Raw genomic sequence first — 13,385 nt, forward strand, 5'->3', positions numbered from 1 at the left:
ACGAGGAAGAATAAGACAGAGGAAGACAGTACGAGGCTACAAGATGACCTAGACCAGCTAAAGGAATGGTCCAACAAATAGCTAATAAAGTTCAACCCGAGTAAATGTTAGGTAATGACTCTAGATGCGGGAAATAGAAGGCCAGACACGGGATACCGAATGGGAGAGGAAGTTCTTCACGAAACGGACAGTGAAAAAGATCTAGGAATTGATCAAATGAATAACATCGGCGGCGTATGCGAGGCTGGATAACATCAAAACTGCCTTCAGAAACCTCTGTAAGGAATCTTTCAGAACCACGCATGTAAGGCCAATCCTGGAGTATTTGGTCCCAGCATGGAGCCCGTTCCTTGTCAAGTACATGACGAAACTGGAAAAAAGTTCAGATGTATGACACTAGGGTAGTCTCAGAACTAAAAGGCATGAGTTACGAGGAAAGGCTGCGTGTAATACACCTCTCATCGCTGGAAGACAAGGAGCATGGGGAGACATGATCACCATATACAATATTCCATGTGGAGTTGACAGGGTTGACAAGGATGGGTTTTTTAACACGGATTGCACAATCACAAGGGGACACAGGTGGAAGCTGAGTACCCAAATGAGCAAAAGAGATATTAGAATGAAATTTTTCAGTGTCAGAGTAGTTAGTAAATGGAATGAATTAGGAAGTGATGTGGTAGAGGCTGACTCCATGCATAGTTTCAAATGTAGATATGATAGAGCCCAGTAGGCTCAGAAATCTGTACATCAGTAGATTGACGGTTGCGTGGCGGGACCAAAGAACCAGAGTACAACTATGTGAGTACTCACACACTCGCACACACATACACTTCAATTCCAACTTTTACACTATGTAGTTTCACCCAAACGACAATTATCCTGAACTAGGGACGTGGAGACGCTATATTTTACGTCCTGAAGGTCCTTTCGTCTTTTTGGGACACCTTGGAGGTCCGGGCATCCTTCTGGGACACCTTGGAGGTCCAGACATCCTTCTGAGACACCTTGGAGGTCAGGGCATCCTTCTGGGACACCTTGGAGGTCCAGGCATTCTTCTGGGACACCTTGGAGGTCCAGACATCCTTCTGGGACACCTTGGAGGTCCAGACATTCTTCTGGGACACCTTGGAGTCCCAGACATTCTTCTGGGACACCTTGGAGGTCAGGGCATCCTTCTGGGACACCTTGGAGGTCCAGGCATCCTTCTGGGACACCTTGGAAGTCCAGACATCCTTCTGGGACACCTTGGAGGTCCAGACATTCTTCTGGGGCACCTTGGAGGTCAGGGCATCCTTCTGGGACACCTTGGAGTTCCAGATATTTTTCTGGGACACTTTGGAGATCTAGGCATTCTTCTGAGACACCTTGGAGGTCCAGGCATCCTTCTGGGTCACCTTGGAGGTCCAGACATCCTTCTGGGACACTTTGGAGATCCAGACATCCTTCTGAGACACCTTGGAGGTCCAGGCATCCTTCTGGGTCACCTTGGAGGTCCAGACATCCTTCTGGGACACTTTGGAGATCCAGGCATCCTTCTGGGACACCTTCGAGGTCCAGGCATCCTTCTGGGACACCTTGGAGGTCCAGGCATCCTTCTGAGACACCTTGGAGGTCAAGGCATCCTTCTGAGACACCTTGGAATTCAAGGCATCCTTCTGGGACACCTTGGAGGTCCGGGCATCCTTCTGGGACACCTTGGAGGTCAGGGCATCCTTCTGGGACACCTTGGAGGTCCAGGCATTCTTCTGGGACACCTTGGAGGTCCAGACATCCTTCTGGGACACCTTGGAGGTCCAGACATTCTTCTGGGACACCTTGGAGTCCCAGACATTCTTCTGGGACACCTTGGAGGTCAGGGCATCCTTCTGTGACACCTTGGAGGTCCAGGCATCCTTCTGGGACACCTTGGAAGTCCAGACATCCTTCTGGGACACCTTGGAGGTCCAGACATTCTTCTGGGACACCTTGGAGGTCAGGGCATCCTTCTGGGACACCTTGGAGTTCCAGATATTTTTCTGGGACACTTTGGAGATCCAGGCATCCTTCTGAGACACCTTGGAGGTCCAGGCATCCTTCTGGGTCACCTTGGAGGTCCAGACATCCTTCTGGGACACTTTGGAGATCCAGACATCCTTCTGAGACACCTTGGAGGTCCAGGCATCCTTCTGGGTCACCTTGGAGGTCCAGACATCCTTCTGGGACACTTTGGAGATCCAGGCATCCTTCTGGGACACCTTCGAGGTCCAGGCATCCTTCTGGGACACCTTGGAGGTCCAGGCATCCTTCTGAGACACCTTGGAGGTCAAGGCATCCTTCTGAGACACCTTGGAATTCAAGGCATCCTTCTGGGACACCTTGGAGGTCCAGGCATCCTTCTGGGACACCTTGGAGGTCAAGGCATCCTTCTAGGACACCTTCGAAGTCCAGGCATCCTTCTGGGACACCTTGGAGGTCCAGGCATCCTTCTGAGACACCTCGGAGGTCAAGGCATCTTTCTGGGACACCTTGGAGGTCCAGGCATCCTTCTGGGACACCTTGGAGGTCAGGGCATCCTTCTGGGACACCTTGGAGATCCAGGCATCCTTCTGGGACACTTTGGAGGTTCAGGCATCCTTCTGGGACACCTTGGAGGTCAGGGCATCCTTCTGGGACACCTTGGAGGTCCAGGCATCCTTCTGGGACACCTTGGAGGTCCAGGCATCCTTCTGAGACACCTTGGAGGTCAAGGCATCCTTCTGAGACACCTTGGAGGTCAAGGCATCCTTCTGGGACACCTTGGAGGTCCAGGCATCCTTCTGGGACACCTTGGAGGTCAAGGCATCCTTCTAGGACACCTTCGAGGTCCAGGCATCCTTCTGGGACACCTTGGAGGTCCAGGCATCCTTCTGAGACACCTTGGAGGTCAAGGCATCCTTCTGGGACACCTTGGAGGTCCAGGCATCCTTCTGGGAAACCTTGGAGATCAGGGCATCCTTCTGGGACACCTTGGAGGTCCAGGCATCCTTCTGGGACACCTTGGAGGTTCAGGCATCCTTCTGGGACACCTTGGAGGTCAGGGCATCCTTCTGGGACACCTTGGAGGTCAAGGCATCCTTTTGGGACACCTTGGAGGTCCAGGCATCCTTCTGGGACACCTTGGAGGTTCAGGCATCTTTCTGGGAAACCTTGGAGGTCAGGGCATCCTTCTGGGACACCTTGGAAGTCCAGGCATCCTTCTGAGACACCTTGGAGGTCAGGGCATCCTTCTGGAACACCTTGGAGGTCCAGGCATCCTTCTGGGACACCTTGGAGGTCCAGGCATCTTTCTGGGACACGTTGGAGGTTCAGGCATCCTTCTGGGAAACCTTGGAGGTCAGGGCATCCTTCTGGGACACATTGGAGGTCCAGGCATCCTTCTGAGACACCTTGGAGGTCCAGGCATCCTTCTAGAACGTCTTGGAGATTCAAGCATCCTTATGGAATGCCCTGGAAGTTCAGGCATCCTCCTGGGTCTCCCTGGAGGACCAGGCATCGTTTTGGGATGTACTGGAGGGTCACGTATGGCAACGTGGGACCCTCTAACACACATCAGTCTCAGAACATGCACGTTACGCTCCACGTAATTAACAACTTCATCAATAAACATGTATGGAAAGTCACGGTACTCATTATTTTGATTATTATTGAGAAAATCATTGAGTGACATGTGCATGATTCAAACTTGCATGCTGAGTACTCCCAAGCACACGCCTTAAATCTCTATCTTGAGATTATCTTGAGATGATTTTAGGGGTTAGCGTCCCCGCGGACCAGTCCTCGACCAGGCATCCTTTTTGTTACACACCCCGTGGGAAGCAGCCCGTAGCAGCTGTCTAACTCCCAGGTACCTATTTACTGCTAGGTAACAGGCCATCTGGGTGAAAGAAACATTTTGCCCATTTGTCTCCGCCTCCACCGGGGATTGAAGCAGGAACCTCAGGACTACGAATCCAGCTGTCAGGCGTCAGGACTAAGCCACTATATGCTGTAATGTAATCTTGGATCGATCTGAATGTTCTAGGGCTGAACTGAACTGAAATGAATGTTCTATTCTGAAATGTTCTGAAGTGAACACATAACCCGCCAGCACTGTGGCATAAAGGTCCCGCCCGCAACTCTTAATTTCTAATGCGCAAAGAAATCACATTAACGTAATATATCATGGACAAAATCAGTAGGAGCTTTGAGGAGGATTCGAACCTCAGGTGTAAGGCGTGTGCTTGGGAGTACCCAGACCATAGGAAGCATGGTTCCTACTGATTGTCTCATTATTATTATTATTAATATTATTATTATTATTATTATTATTATTATTATTATTAATATTATTATTATTAATATTATTAATATTAATATTATTAATATTATTATTATTAATATTATTATTATTATTATAAATATTAATAATATTAATATTATTAATATTATTATTATTAATATTATTAATATTAATATTATTAATATTATTATTATTAATATTAATATTATTAATATTATTATTATTAATATTATTATTATTAATATTAATAATATTATTATTATTAATATTATTAATATTATTATTATCTAATTGTTTCTACTTATTGTAATAATTTTGTTCTCTTCGTTTGTAATGAAAATAAAACAATTTTTCATTGGTTTCAGATGAAATATTCGACTGCTTGTGTTATCATTTATTCCTTGGCATAACTGGATGAGCACATTTTCAATGTCATAATTTCGTATTTCTGACCTGTGAGGAAACTGGTTAATTGCTCAACTTCCTACTTAATTTAACTAAGACAGTTCAAACCCAAACTCCCCTCGTTAAATACGCCTCAACAATCTTCCAAGTTCCTCCTCGTGGTGTCTGCAAACAAGGAGTCTAGTTCCTGTCATCAGACTGCCAGAGTATTCACAACGTTCAATGGACTCTAAAACTGCCGTTTTAATCGATTCTTTCCTTCCATGCGGAGCGAAGTCAATTTAAACCGTCTGTATATTTCTCTGGCCGCGGGTGCTGGCTAGATATATGAAGGGAACGCCCATTGGTGCGTGTTTACTTGATTTTATGAATAAAGTTGAAGAGTCACTGGTGATTACAACTTTTAAATTCGTTTTTGTTAGTCTAGACTTCAGAAAGGGAGCTAAGGAAGCGGGCATGTGGCTTATCCCATGCCATCCCAAGCCCCATACCAATTGTTTCTTAGGGTATAGTCTTATACCTAAGGGGGAAGACTTACACCTAAGGAGTCTTATACCTAAGGGGGGGACTTATACCTAAAGGGGGAGACTTATACCTAAGGGGGGAGACTTATACCTAAGGGGGAGACTTATACCTAAGGAGTCTTATACCTAAGGGGGGACTTATACCTAAGGGGGAGACTTATACCTAAGGGGGGAGACTTATACCTAAGGGGGGAGACTTATACCTAAGGAGTCTTATATCTAAGGGGGGACTTATACCTAAGGGAAGACTTATACCTAAGGGGGGACTAAGGGGGGAGACTTATACCTAAGGAGGGAGACTTACACCTAAGGAGTCTTATACCTAAGGGGGGAATTATACCTAAGGGGGGGACTTATACCTAAGGGGGGAGACTTACACCTAAGGAGTCTTATACCTAAAGGGGGAATTATACCTAAGGGGGGAGACTTATACCTAAGGAGTCTTATACCTAAGGGGGAAGACTTACACCTAAGGAGTCTTATACCTAAGGGAGGACTTATACCTAAAGGGGGAGACTTATACCTAAGGGGGAGACTTATACCTAAGGAGTCTTATACCTAAGGGGGGGGACTTATACCTTAGGGAAGACTTATACCTAAGGGGGAGACTTATACCTAAGGGGGAGACTTATACCTAAGGGGGGAGACTTATACCTAAGGGGGGAGACATACCTAAGGGGACTTATACCTAACGGGACTTTGGTATAAGTCCTAAGGGGGGGGGGAGACTAATACCTAAGGAGACTTATACCTAAGGAGACTTATACATAAGGGGGGAAGACTTATACCTAAGAGGATTTATACCTAAGGGGGGGGGGAGACTTATGCCTAATGAGACTTATACCTAAGGACACTTATACCTGTGGAGACTTATACCTAAGGATACTTATACCTAAGGAGACTTATACCTAAGGACACTTATACCTAAGGAAACTTATACCTAAGGAGACTTATACCTAAGGGAGGGGAGACTTATTCCTAACGAGACTTATACCTAAGGAGACTATTACCTAAGGAGACTTATACCTAAGGAGACTTATACCTAAGGAGACTTATACCTAAGGAGACTAATACCTAAGGAGACTTATACCTAAGGAGACTTATACTTAAGGAGACTCATACCTAAGGAGACTTATACCTAAGGAGACTAATACCTAAGGAGACTTATACCTAAGGAGACTTATACCTAAGGAGACTTATACCTAAGGAGACTTATACCTAAGGAGACTTATACCTAAAGAGACTTATACCTAAGGAGACTTATAACTAAGGAGACTTATACCTAAGGAGACTTATACCTAAGGAGACTTATACCTAAGGAGACTTATACCTAAGGAGACTTATACCTAAGGAGACTAATACCTAAGGAGACTTATACCTAAGGAGACTTATACTTAAGGAGACTCATACCTAAGGAGACTTATACCTAAGGAGACTAATACCTAAGGAGACTTATACCTAAGGAGACTTAACCTAAGGAGACTTATACCTAAGGAGACTTATACCTAAGGAGACTTATACCTAAAGAGACTTATACCTAAGGAGACTTATAACTAAGGAGACTTATACCTAAGGAGACTTATACCTAAGGAGACTTATACCTAAGGAGACTTATACCTAAGGAGACTTATACCTAAGGAGACTTATACCTAAGGAGACTTATACCTAAGGAGACTTATACCTAAGGAGACTAATACCTAAGGAGACTAATACCTAAGGAGACTAATACCTAAGGAGACTTATACCTAAGGAGACTTATACCTAAGGAGACTTATACCTAAGGAGACTTATACCTAAGGAGACTTATACCTAAAGAGACTTATACCTAAGGAGACTTATACCTAAGGAGACTACTACCCAAGGAGACTTATAACTAAGGGGGGCCTCTATACTCCTCCATAAAACATAACCCTCTGGTACTTGGTTTTAATATAGTTGTTATGGAACATGAGCTTGGATACGATGACCATTAAGTGTTAACATTGTTTCAGGAGCATAACTATGTGGACACCGGCGCCGTTCAAACTGAAATGGTTTAGTTGAATTAAAGAACCGCAATATGAACGCTACATCACAATCATAACTAAATGCCGCTTTTATTTTATTTATGTATAAAATAGTTTTCACATGTTTGTAAGGCCAATAAACCACCCTTTCTCAAGGTAGTTAACAAATGGATTGTATTTAGGCAATGATGTGGTGGAGGCAGACTCCATACACAGTTTCAAATGTAGATATGATAGAGCCCAGTAGGCATAAGAGTCTATACACTAGTTGATTGAAAGTTGAGAGGCGGGGCCAAAGAGCCGAAACTCAGTCTCTGCCAGCACAACTAGGTGATTACTAGCATGTCGTTTCGGGCAGGTCCTTACTCTTAAGTTTTCCTGGAAAACGACCTGCCAAATCTTTTAACAACCCGATACCCATTCAGTGCTGGATGAACAGAAGAATAAAGTTAAGGATTGGCGCCTAGTTAATCCTCCCGCGACAGGATATGTACCCAGGCCAAATCGTTCGCGAAGCGCGAGCGAGTGTCTTACCCATTGCGCCACGAGACTGCTGCTTCTAGGTGTATTTGTCTGGTCACACGTTTTTATGACCGGGTAAACTGTAAACATGGTGGTGGTTCGAGACCTCATGACCGGGTTGACTGTCAACACAGTGGTGGGTCCAGACCCATGACGGGGTTGAATGTTAACACTAACGGTTCCAACACAGTCAGTGGCAGCCTGTCCTCCAAACAAAGGCCCAAGTGATTACATGCACCTGCCAAACACCCCTCTCTATGCAACCCGTCCTTGACTCAAATCCATTACATCCATTTACTAACTACTCTGACACTGAAAAAGTTCTATATAATGTCTCTGTGACTCATATGGGTACTCTGTGTCCACCTGTGTCCCATTGTGCGTGTACCACCCGTGTCAATAATCCATCCTTGTCTAACCTGTCAATTCCTTTGAGAATTTTCTTTGTGATGATCATGTCTTCCCGAACTCTTCTGTCTTCCAGGGACGTGAGGTGCATTTCATGACGCCTTTCCTCATATCTCATGCCTCTAAGTTCTGGGACTAGTCTAGTGGCATTCTTCTGAAATTTTTCCAGCTTCGTCTTGTGCTTGACAAGGTACGGAGTCCATGCTGGGGCAACATACTCCAGGACTGCTCTTACGTACAATACATATTGCATGGGTTGCGTGACGTGTGTGGGCAGCTTGACGTGTGTGGGCAGCGTGACGTGTGTGGGCTGCGTGACTTGTGTGGGCTGAGTGACTTGTGTGGGCTGAGTGACGTGTGTGGGCTGCGTGATTTGTGTGGGTTGCGTGACGTGTGTGGGCTGTGTGACGTGTGTGGGCAGCGTGACGTGTGTGGACTGCGTGACGTGTGTGGCCTGCGTGACGTGTGATGGCTGCGTGACGTGTGTGGCCTGCGTGACGTGTGTGGCCTGCGTGACGTGTGTGGCCTGCGTGACTTGTGTTGCCTGCGTGACGTGTGTGGGCGGCGTGACGTGTGTGGCCTGCGTGACTTGTGTGGGCTCCGTGACGTGTGCGGCCTGCGTGACTTGTGTTGCCTGCGTGACGTGTGTGGGCTCCGTGACTTGTGTGGGCTGAGTGACGTGTGTGGGCTGAGTGACGTGTGTGGGCTCCGTGACTTGTGTGGGCTCCGTGACTTGTGTGGGCTGAGTGACGTGTGTGGGCGGCGTGACGTGTGTGGCCTGCGTGACTTGTGTGGGCTCCGTGACTTGTGTGGGCTCCGTGACTTGTGTGGGCTGAGTGACGTGTGTGGGCTGAGTGACGTGTGTGGGCTCCGTGACTTGTGTGGGCTCCGTGACTTGTGTGGGCTCCGTGACGTGTGTGGGCTGAGTGACGTGTGTGGGCTGAGTGACGTGTGTGGCCTGCGTGACTTGTGTGGGCTCCGTGACTTGTGTGGGCTCCGTGACTTGTGTGGGCTGAGTGACGTGTGTGGGCTCCGTGACTTGTGTGGGCTCCGTGACTTGTGTGGGCTGAGTGACGTGTGTGGGCTCCGTGACTTGTGTGGGCTCCGTGACTTGTGTGGGCTGAGTGACGTGTGTGGGCTCCGTGACTTGTGTGGGCTCCGTGACTTGTGTGGGCTGAGTGACGTGTGTGGGCTCCGTGACTTGTGTGGGCTCCGTGACTTGTGTGGGCTGAGTGACGTGTGTGGGCTCCGTGACTTGTGTGGGCTCCGTGACTTGTGTGGGCTGAGTGACGTGTGTGGGCTGAGTGACGTGTGTGGGCTCCGTGACTTGTGTGGGCTCCGTGACTTGTGTGGGCTCCGTGACGTGTGTGGGCTCCGTGACGTGTGTGGGCTCCGTGACTTGTGTGGGCTCCGTGACTTGTGTGGGCTGAGTGACGTGTGTGGGCTGAGTGACGTGTGTGGCCTGCGTGACGTGTGTGGGCTGAGTGACGTGTGTGGGCTCCGTGACTTGTGTGGGCTCCGTGACTTGTGTGGGCTCCGTGACGTGTGTGGGCTGAGTGACGTGTGTGGGCTCCGTGACTTGTGTGGGCTCCGTGACGTGTGTGGGCTGAGTGACGTGTGTGGGCTCCGTGACTTGTGTGGGCTCCGTGACTTGTGTGGGCTCCGTGACGTGTGTGGGCTGAGTGACGTGTGTGGGCTGAGTGACGTGTGTGGCCTGCGTGACTTGTGTGGGCTGCGTGACGTGTGTGGGCTGAGTGACGTGTGTGGCCTGCGTGACTTGTGTGGGCTCCGTGACGTGTGTGGGCTGAGTGACGTGTGTGGGCTGAGTGACGTGTGTGGCCTGCGTGACTTGTGTGGGCTCCTTGACTTGTGTGGGCTCCGTGACTTGTGTGGGCTCCGTGACGTGTGTGGGCTGTGTGACGTGTGTGGGCTCCGTGACTTGTGTGGGCTCCGTGACGTGTGTGGGCTCCGTGACGTGTGTGGGCTCCGTGACGTGTGTGGGCTGCGTGACTTGTGTGGGCTGTGTGACGTTTGTGCCTAGTGTGACGTGTGTTAGCTGCATGACGTGTACTCACTTAGTTGTACTCACCTAGTTGTGCTTTCGAGGGGTTGAGCTCTGGCTCTTTGGTCCCGCCTCTCAACCGTCAATCAACAGGTGTACAGGTTCCTGAGCCTATTGGGCTCTATCATATCTACACTTGAAACTGTGTATGGAGTCAGCCTCCACCACATTGCTTCCTAATGCATTCCATTTGTCAACCACTCTGACACTAAAAAAGTTCCTTCTAATATCTCTGTGGCTCATTTGGGCACTCAGTTTCCACCTGTGTCCCCTAGTGCGTGTGCCCCTTGTGTTAAATAGCCTATCTTTATCAACCCTGTCGATTCCCTTGAGAATCTTGAATGTGGTGATCATGTCCCCCCTAACTCTTCTGTCTTCCAACGAAGTGAGGTTCAATTCCCGTAGTCTCTCCTCGTAGCTCATACCTCTCAGCTCGGGTACTAGTCTGGTGGCAAACCTTTGAGCCTTCTCCAGTTTAGTCTTATGCTTGACTAGATATGAACGCCATGCTGGAGCCGCATACTCCAGGATTGGTCTGACATATGTGGTATATAATGTTCTGAAAGATTCCTTACACAAGTTTCTAAAGGCCGTTCTTATGTTAGCCAACCTGGCATATGCTGCTGACGTTATCCTCTTGATATGAGCTTCAGGGGACAGGTCTGGCGTGATATCAACCCCCAGGTCTTTCTCTCTCTCTGACTCTTGAAGTATTTCATCTCCCAAGTGATACCTTGTATCTGGTCTCCTGCTTCCTACTCCTATCTTCATTACATTACATTTGCTTGGGTTAAACTCTAACATCCATTTGTTCGACCATTCCTGCAGCTTGTCCAGGTCTTCTTGAAGCCTCAAGCTGTCCTCCTCTGTCTTAATCCTTCTCATAATTTTGGCGTCGTCAGCAAATATTGAGAGGAATGAGTCTATACCCTCTGGGAGATCATTTACGTATATCAGAAACAGGATAGGTCCAAGCACAGAGCCCTGTGGGACTCCACTGGTGACTTCCCGCCATTCTGAGGTCTCACCCCTCACTATAACTCTCTGCTTCCTATTGCTTAGGTACTCCCTTATCCACTGGAGCGCCCTACCAGTTACTCCTGCCTGTTTCTCCAGCTTATGCATCAACCTTTTATGTGGTACTGTGTCAAAGGCTTTCCGACAGTCCAAAAAAATGCAGTCCGCCCATCCTTCTCTTTCTTGCTTAATCTTTGTCACCTGATCATAGAATTCTATCAAGCCTGTAAGGCAAGATTTACCCTCCCTGAACCCATGTTGATGGGGTTCAGGGGGGATGGAACGATGGGGATGGAACCCATGTCGAGTCTCTTCTCTCCAGATGTGTTACTAGGTTTTTTCTCACAATCTTCTCCATCACCTTGCATGGTATACAAGTTAAGGACACTGGCCTGTAGTTCAGTGCCTCTTGTTTGTCACCCTTTTTAAATATTGGTACTACATTAGCAGTCTTCCATACTTCTGGTAGGTCTCCCGTTTCCAGTGACCTACTATACACTATGGAGAGTGGCAAGCTAAGTGCTCCTGCACACTCTTTCAATACCCATGGTGAGATTCCATCCGGCCCAATAGCTTTTCTCACATCCAGCTCCAATAGGTGCTTCTTGACCTCATCTCTTGTAATTTCGAACCTTTCCAAGGTCACCTGGTTTGCTGCCACCTCTCCTAGCACCGTGACTTCTCCCTGTTCTATTGTAAAGACCTCCTGGAACCTTTTGTTGAGTTCTTCACACACCTCTTTGTCATTCTCTGTGTACCTGTCCTCGCCCACCCTAAGTTTCATCACCTGTTCCTTCATTGTTGTCTTCCTCCTGATGTGACTGTGTAGTAGCTTTGGTTCGGTCTTGGCTTCATTAGCTATATTATTTTCATACCTTTTCTCAGCTGCTTATCTCACACTAACATACTCGTTCCTGGTTCTCTGGTATCTCTCTCTACTTTCTGGTGTTCTGTTATTACGGAAGTTCCTCCATGCCCTTTTCTTCAGCTCCTTTGCTTTCATACATTCCCTATTAAACCACGGATTCTTCCTTTGCTTCTCTGTTTTTTTCCTGTTGGGCTGGGACAAACCTGTTTACAGCCTCCTGACATTTTTGGGTGACATAGTCCATCATGTCTTGTACGGACTTGGTTCCGAGTTCTGTGTCCCAATGTATATCCCATAGGAATTTATTCATCTCCTCATAGTTTCCCTTTCGGTACGCCAGCCCTTTGTTTCCCAGTTCTTTTTTGGGGGTGATAATTCCTAGCTCAACCAGGTACTCAAAGCTCAGTACACTATGATCACTCATTCCCAAAGGAGCTTCCAACTTAACTTCCCTTATATCCGACTCATTTAGGGTAAATATCAGATCAAGCAAGGCTGGTTCATCCCCTCCTCTCGTTCTTGTCGGTCCCTTGACGTGTTGACTTAGAAAGTTTCTTGTTGCCACATCCAGCAGCTTAGCTCTGCATGTGTCTGGGCCTCCATGTGGGTCTCTGTTCCCCCAATCTATCTTCCCATGGTTGAAGTCTCCCATGATTAGAAGTCTGGATCCGTTCCTGATAGCCACAGAAGCTGCTCTCTCTATTATATTGATGGTGGCCAAGTTGTTTCTATCATATTCCTGTCTGGGTCTTCTGTCATTTGGTGGGGGGTTATATATGACTACTACTATAATTTTCTGTCCTCCAGTTGCTGTGGTGCCTGATATGTAGTCACTGAAACCTTCACAGTTCTGAATTACCATCTCTTCGAGACTCCAACCTTCTCTTAGTAGCAAAGCTACAACACCTCCTCCTCTCCCTTCTCTCTCTTGTGACGTGGGCTGTCACGCAGCCCACGTGTGTGGGCTGCGTGACGTGTGTGGGCCTGTGTGACGTGTGTGGACTGCATTAGGTGTGTGGCCTGTGTGATGTGTGTGGGTTGTGTGACGTGTGTGGCCTGCGTGACGTGTGTGGTCTGAGTGACGTGTGTGGGCTGCGTGACGTGTGTAGGCTGCGTGACTTGTGTGGGCTGTGTGACGTGTGTGGGCTGTGTGACGTATGTGGGCTGTGTGACTTGTGTGAGCTGAGTGACGTGTGTGGGCTGTGTGACGTGTGAGGTCTGTGTGACGTGTATGGCCTGTGTGACGTGTGTGGCATGTGTGACGTGTGTGGGC

General features: G+C 47.9%; 1 protein-coding gene across 1 annotated transcript; it reads right to left on the reverse strand.

Moving 5' to 3' along the window:
- Positions 1 to 911: 911 nt before the first annotated feature.
- LOC123752957 (uncharacterized) lies at positions 912 to 10,227 on the reverse strand. The gene is made up of 5 exons (XM_069304383.1): positions 8,710 to 10,227; positions 3,168 to 3,308; positions 2,628 to 2,807; positions 1,368 to 2,387; positions 912 to 1,328 (listed from the first exon to the last, which is right to left on the reverse strand). Exons 1-5 carry the CDS (start codon positions 10,225 to 10,227, stop codon positions 912 to 914), a joined length of 3,276 nt encoding a protein of 1,091 aa, XP_069160484.1.
- Between the last annotated feature and the right edge of the window lie 3,158 nt (positions 10,228 to 13,385).

This window comes from Procambarus clarkii, chromosome 52 (genome assembly GCF_040958095.1).
Source record: "Procambarus clarkii isolate CNS0578487 chromosome 52, FALCON_Pclarkii_2.0, whole genome shotgun sequence".
Taxonomy (NCBI): Eukaryota; Metazoa; Arthropoda; class Malacostraca; order Decapoda; family Cambaridae; genus Procambarus; species Procambarus clarkii.

What these genes read in the sequence shown, in the direction of transcription:
- LOC123752957 (XM_069304383.1), bottom strand. Translation starts at nt 10,227, where the DNA reads ATGCAGCTAACACACGTCACACTAGGCACAAACGTCACACAGCCCACA. An exon ending in AGGATGCCCTGACCTCCAAG is followed by an intron (nt 2,808 to 3,167) that starts GTTTCCCAGAAA and finishes TTGACCTCCAAG; the next exon opens with GTGTCCCAGAAGGATGCCTG. An exon ending in AGGATGCCTGGACCTCCAAG is followed by an intron (nt 1,329 to 1,367) that starts GTGTCTCAGAAG and finishes AAAGTGTCCCAG; the next exon opens with AAAAATATCTGGAACTCCAA.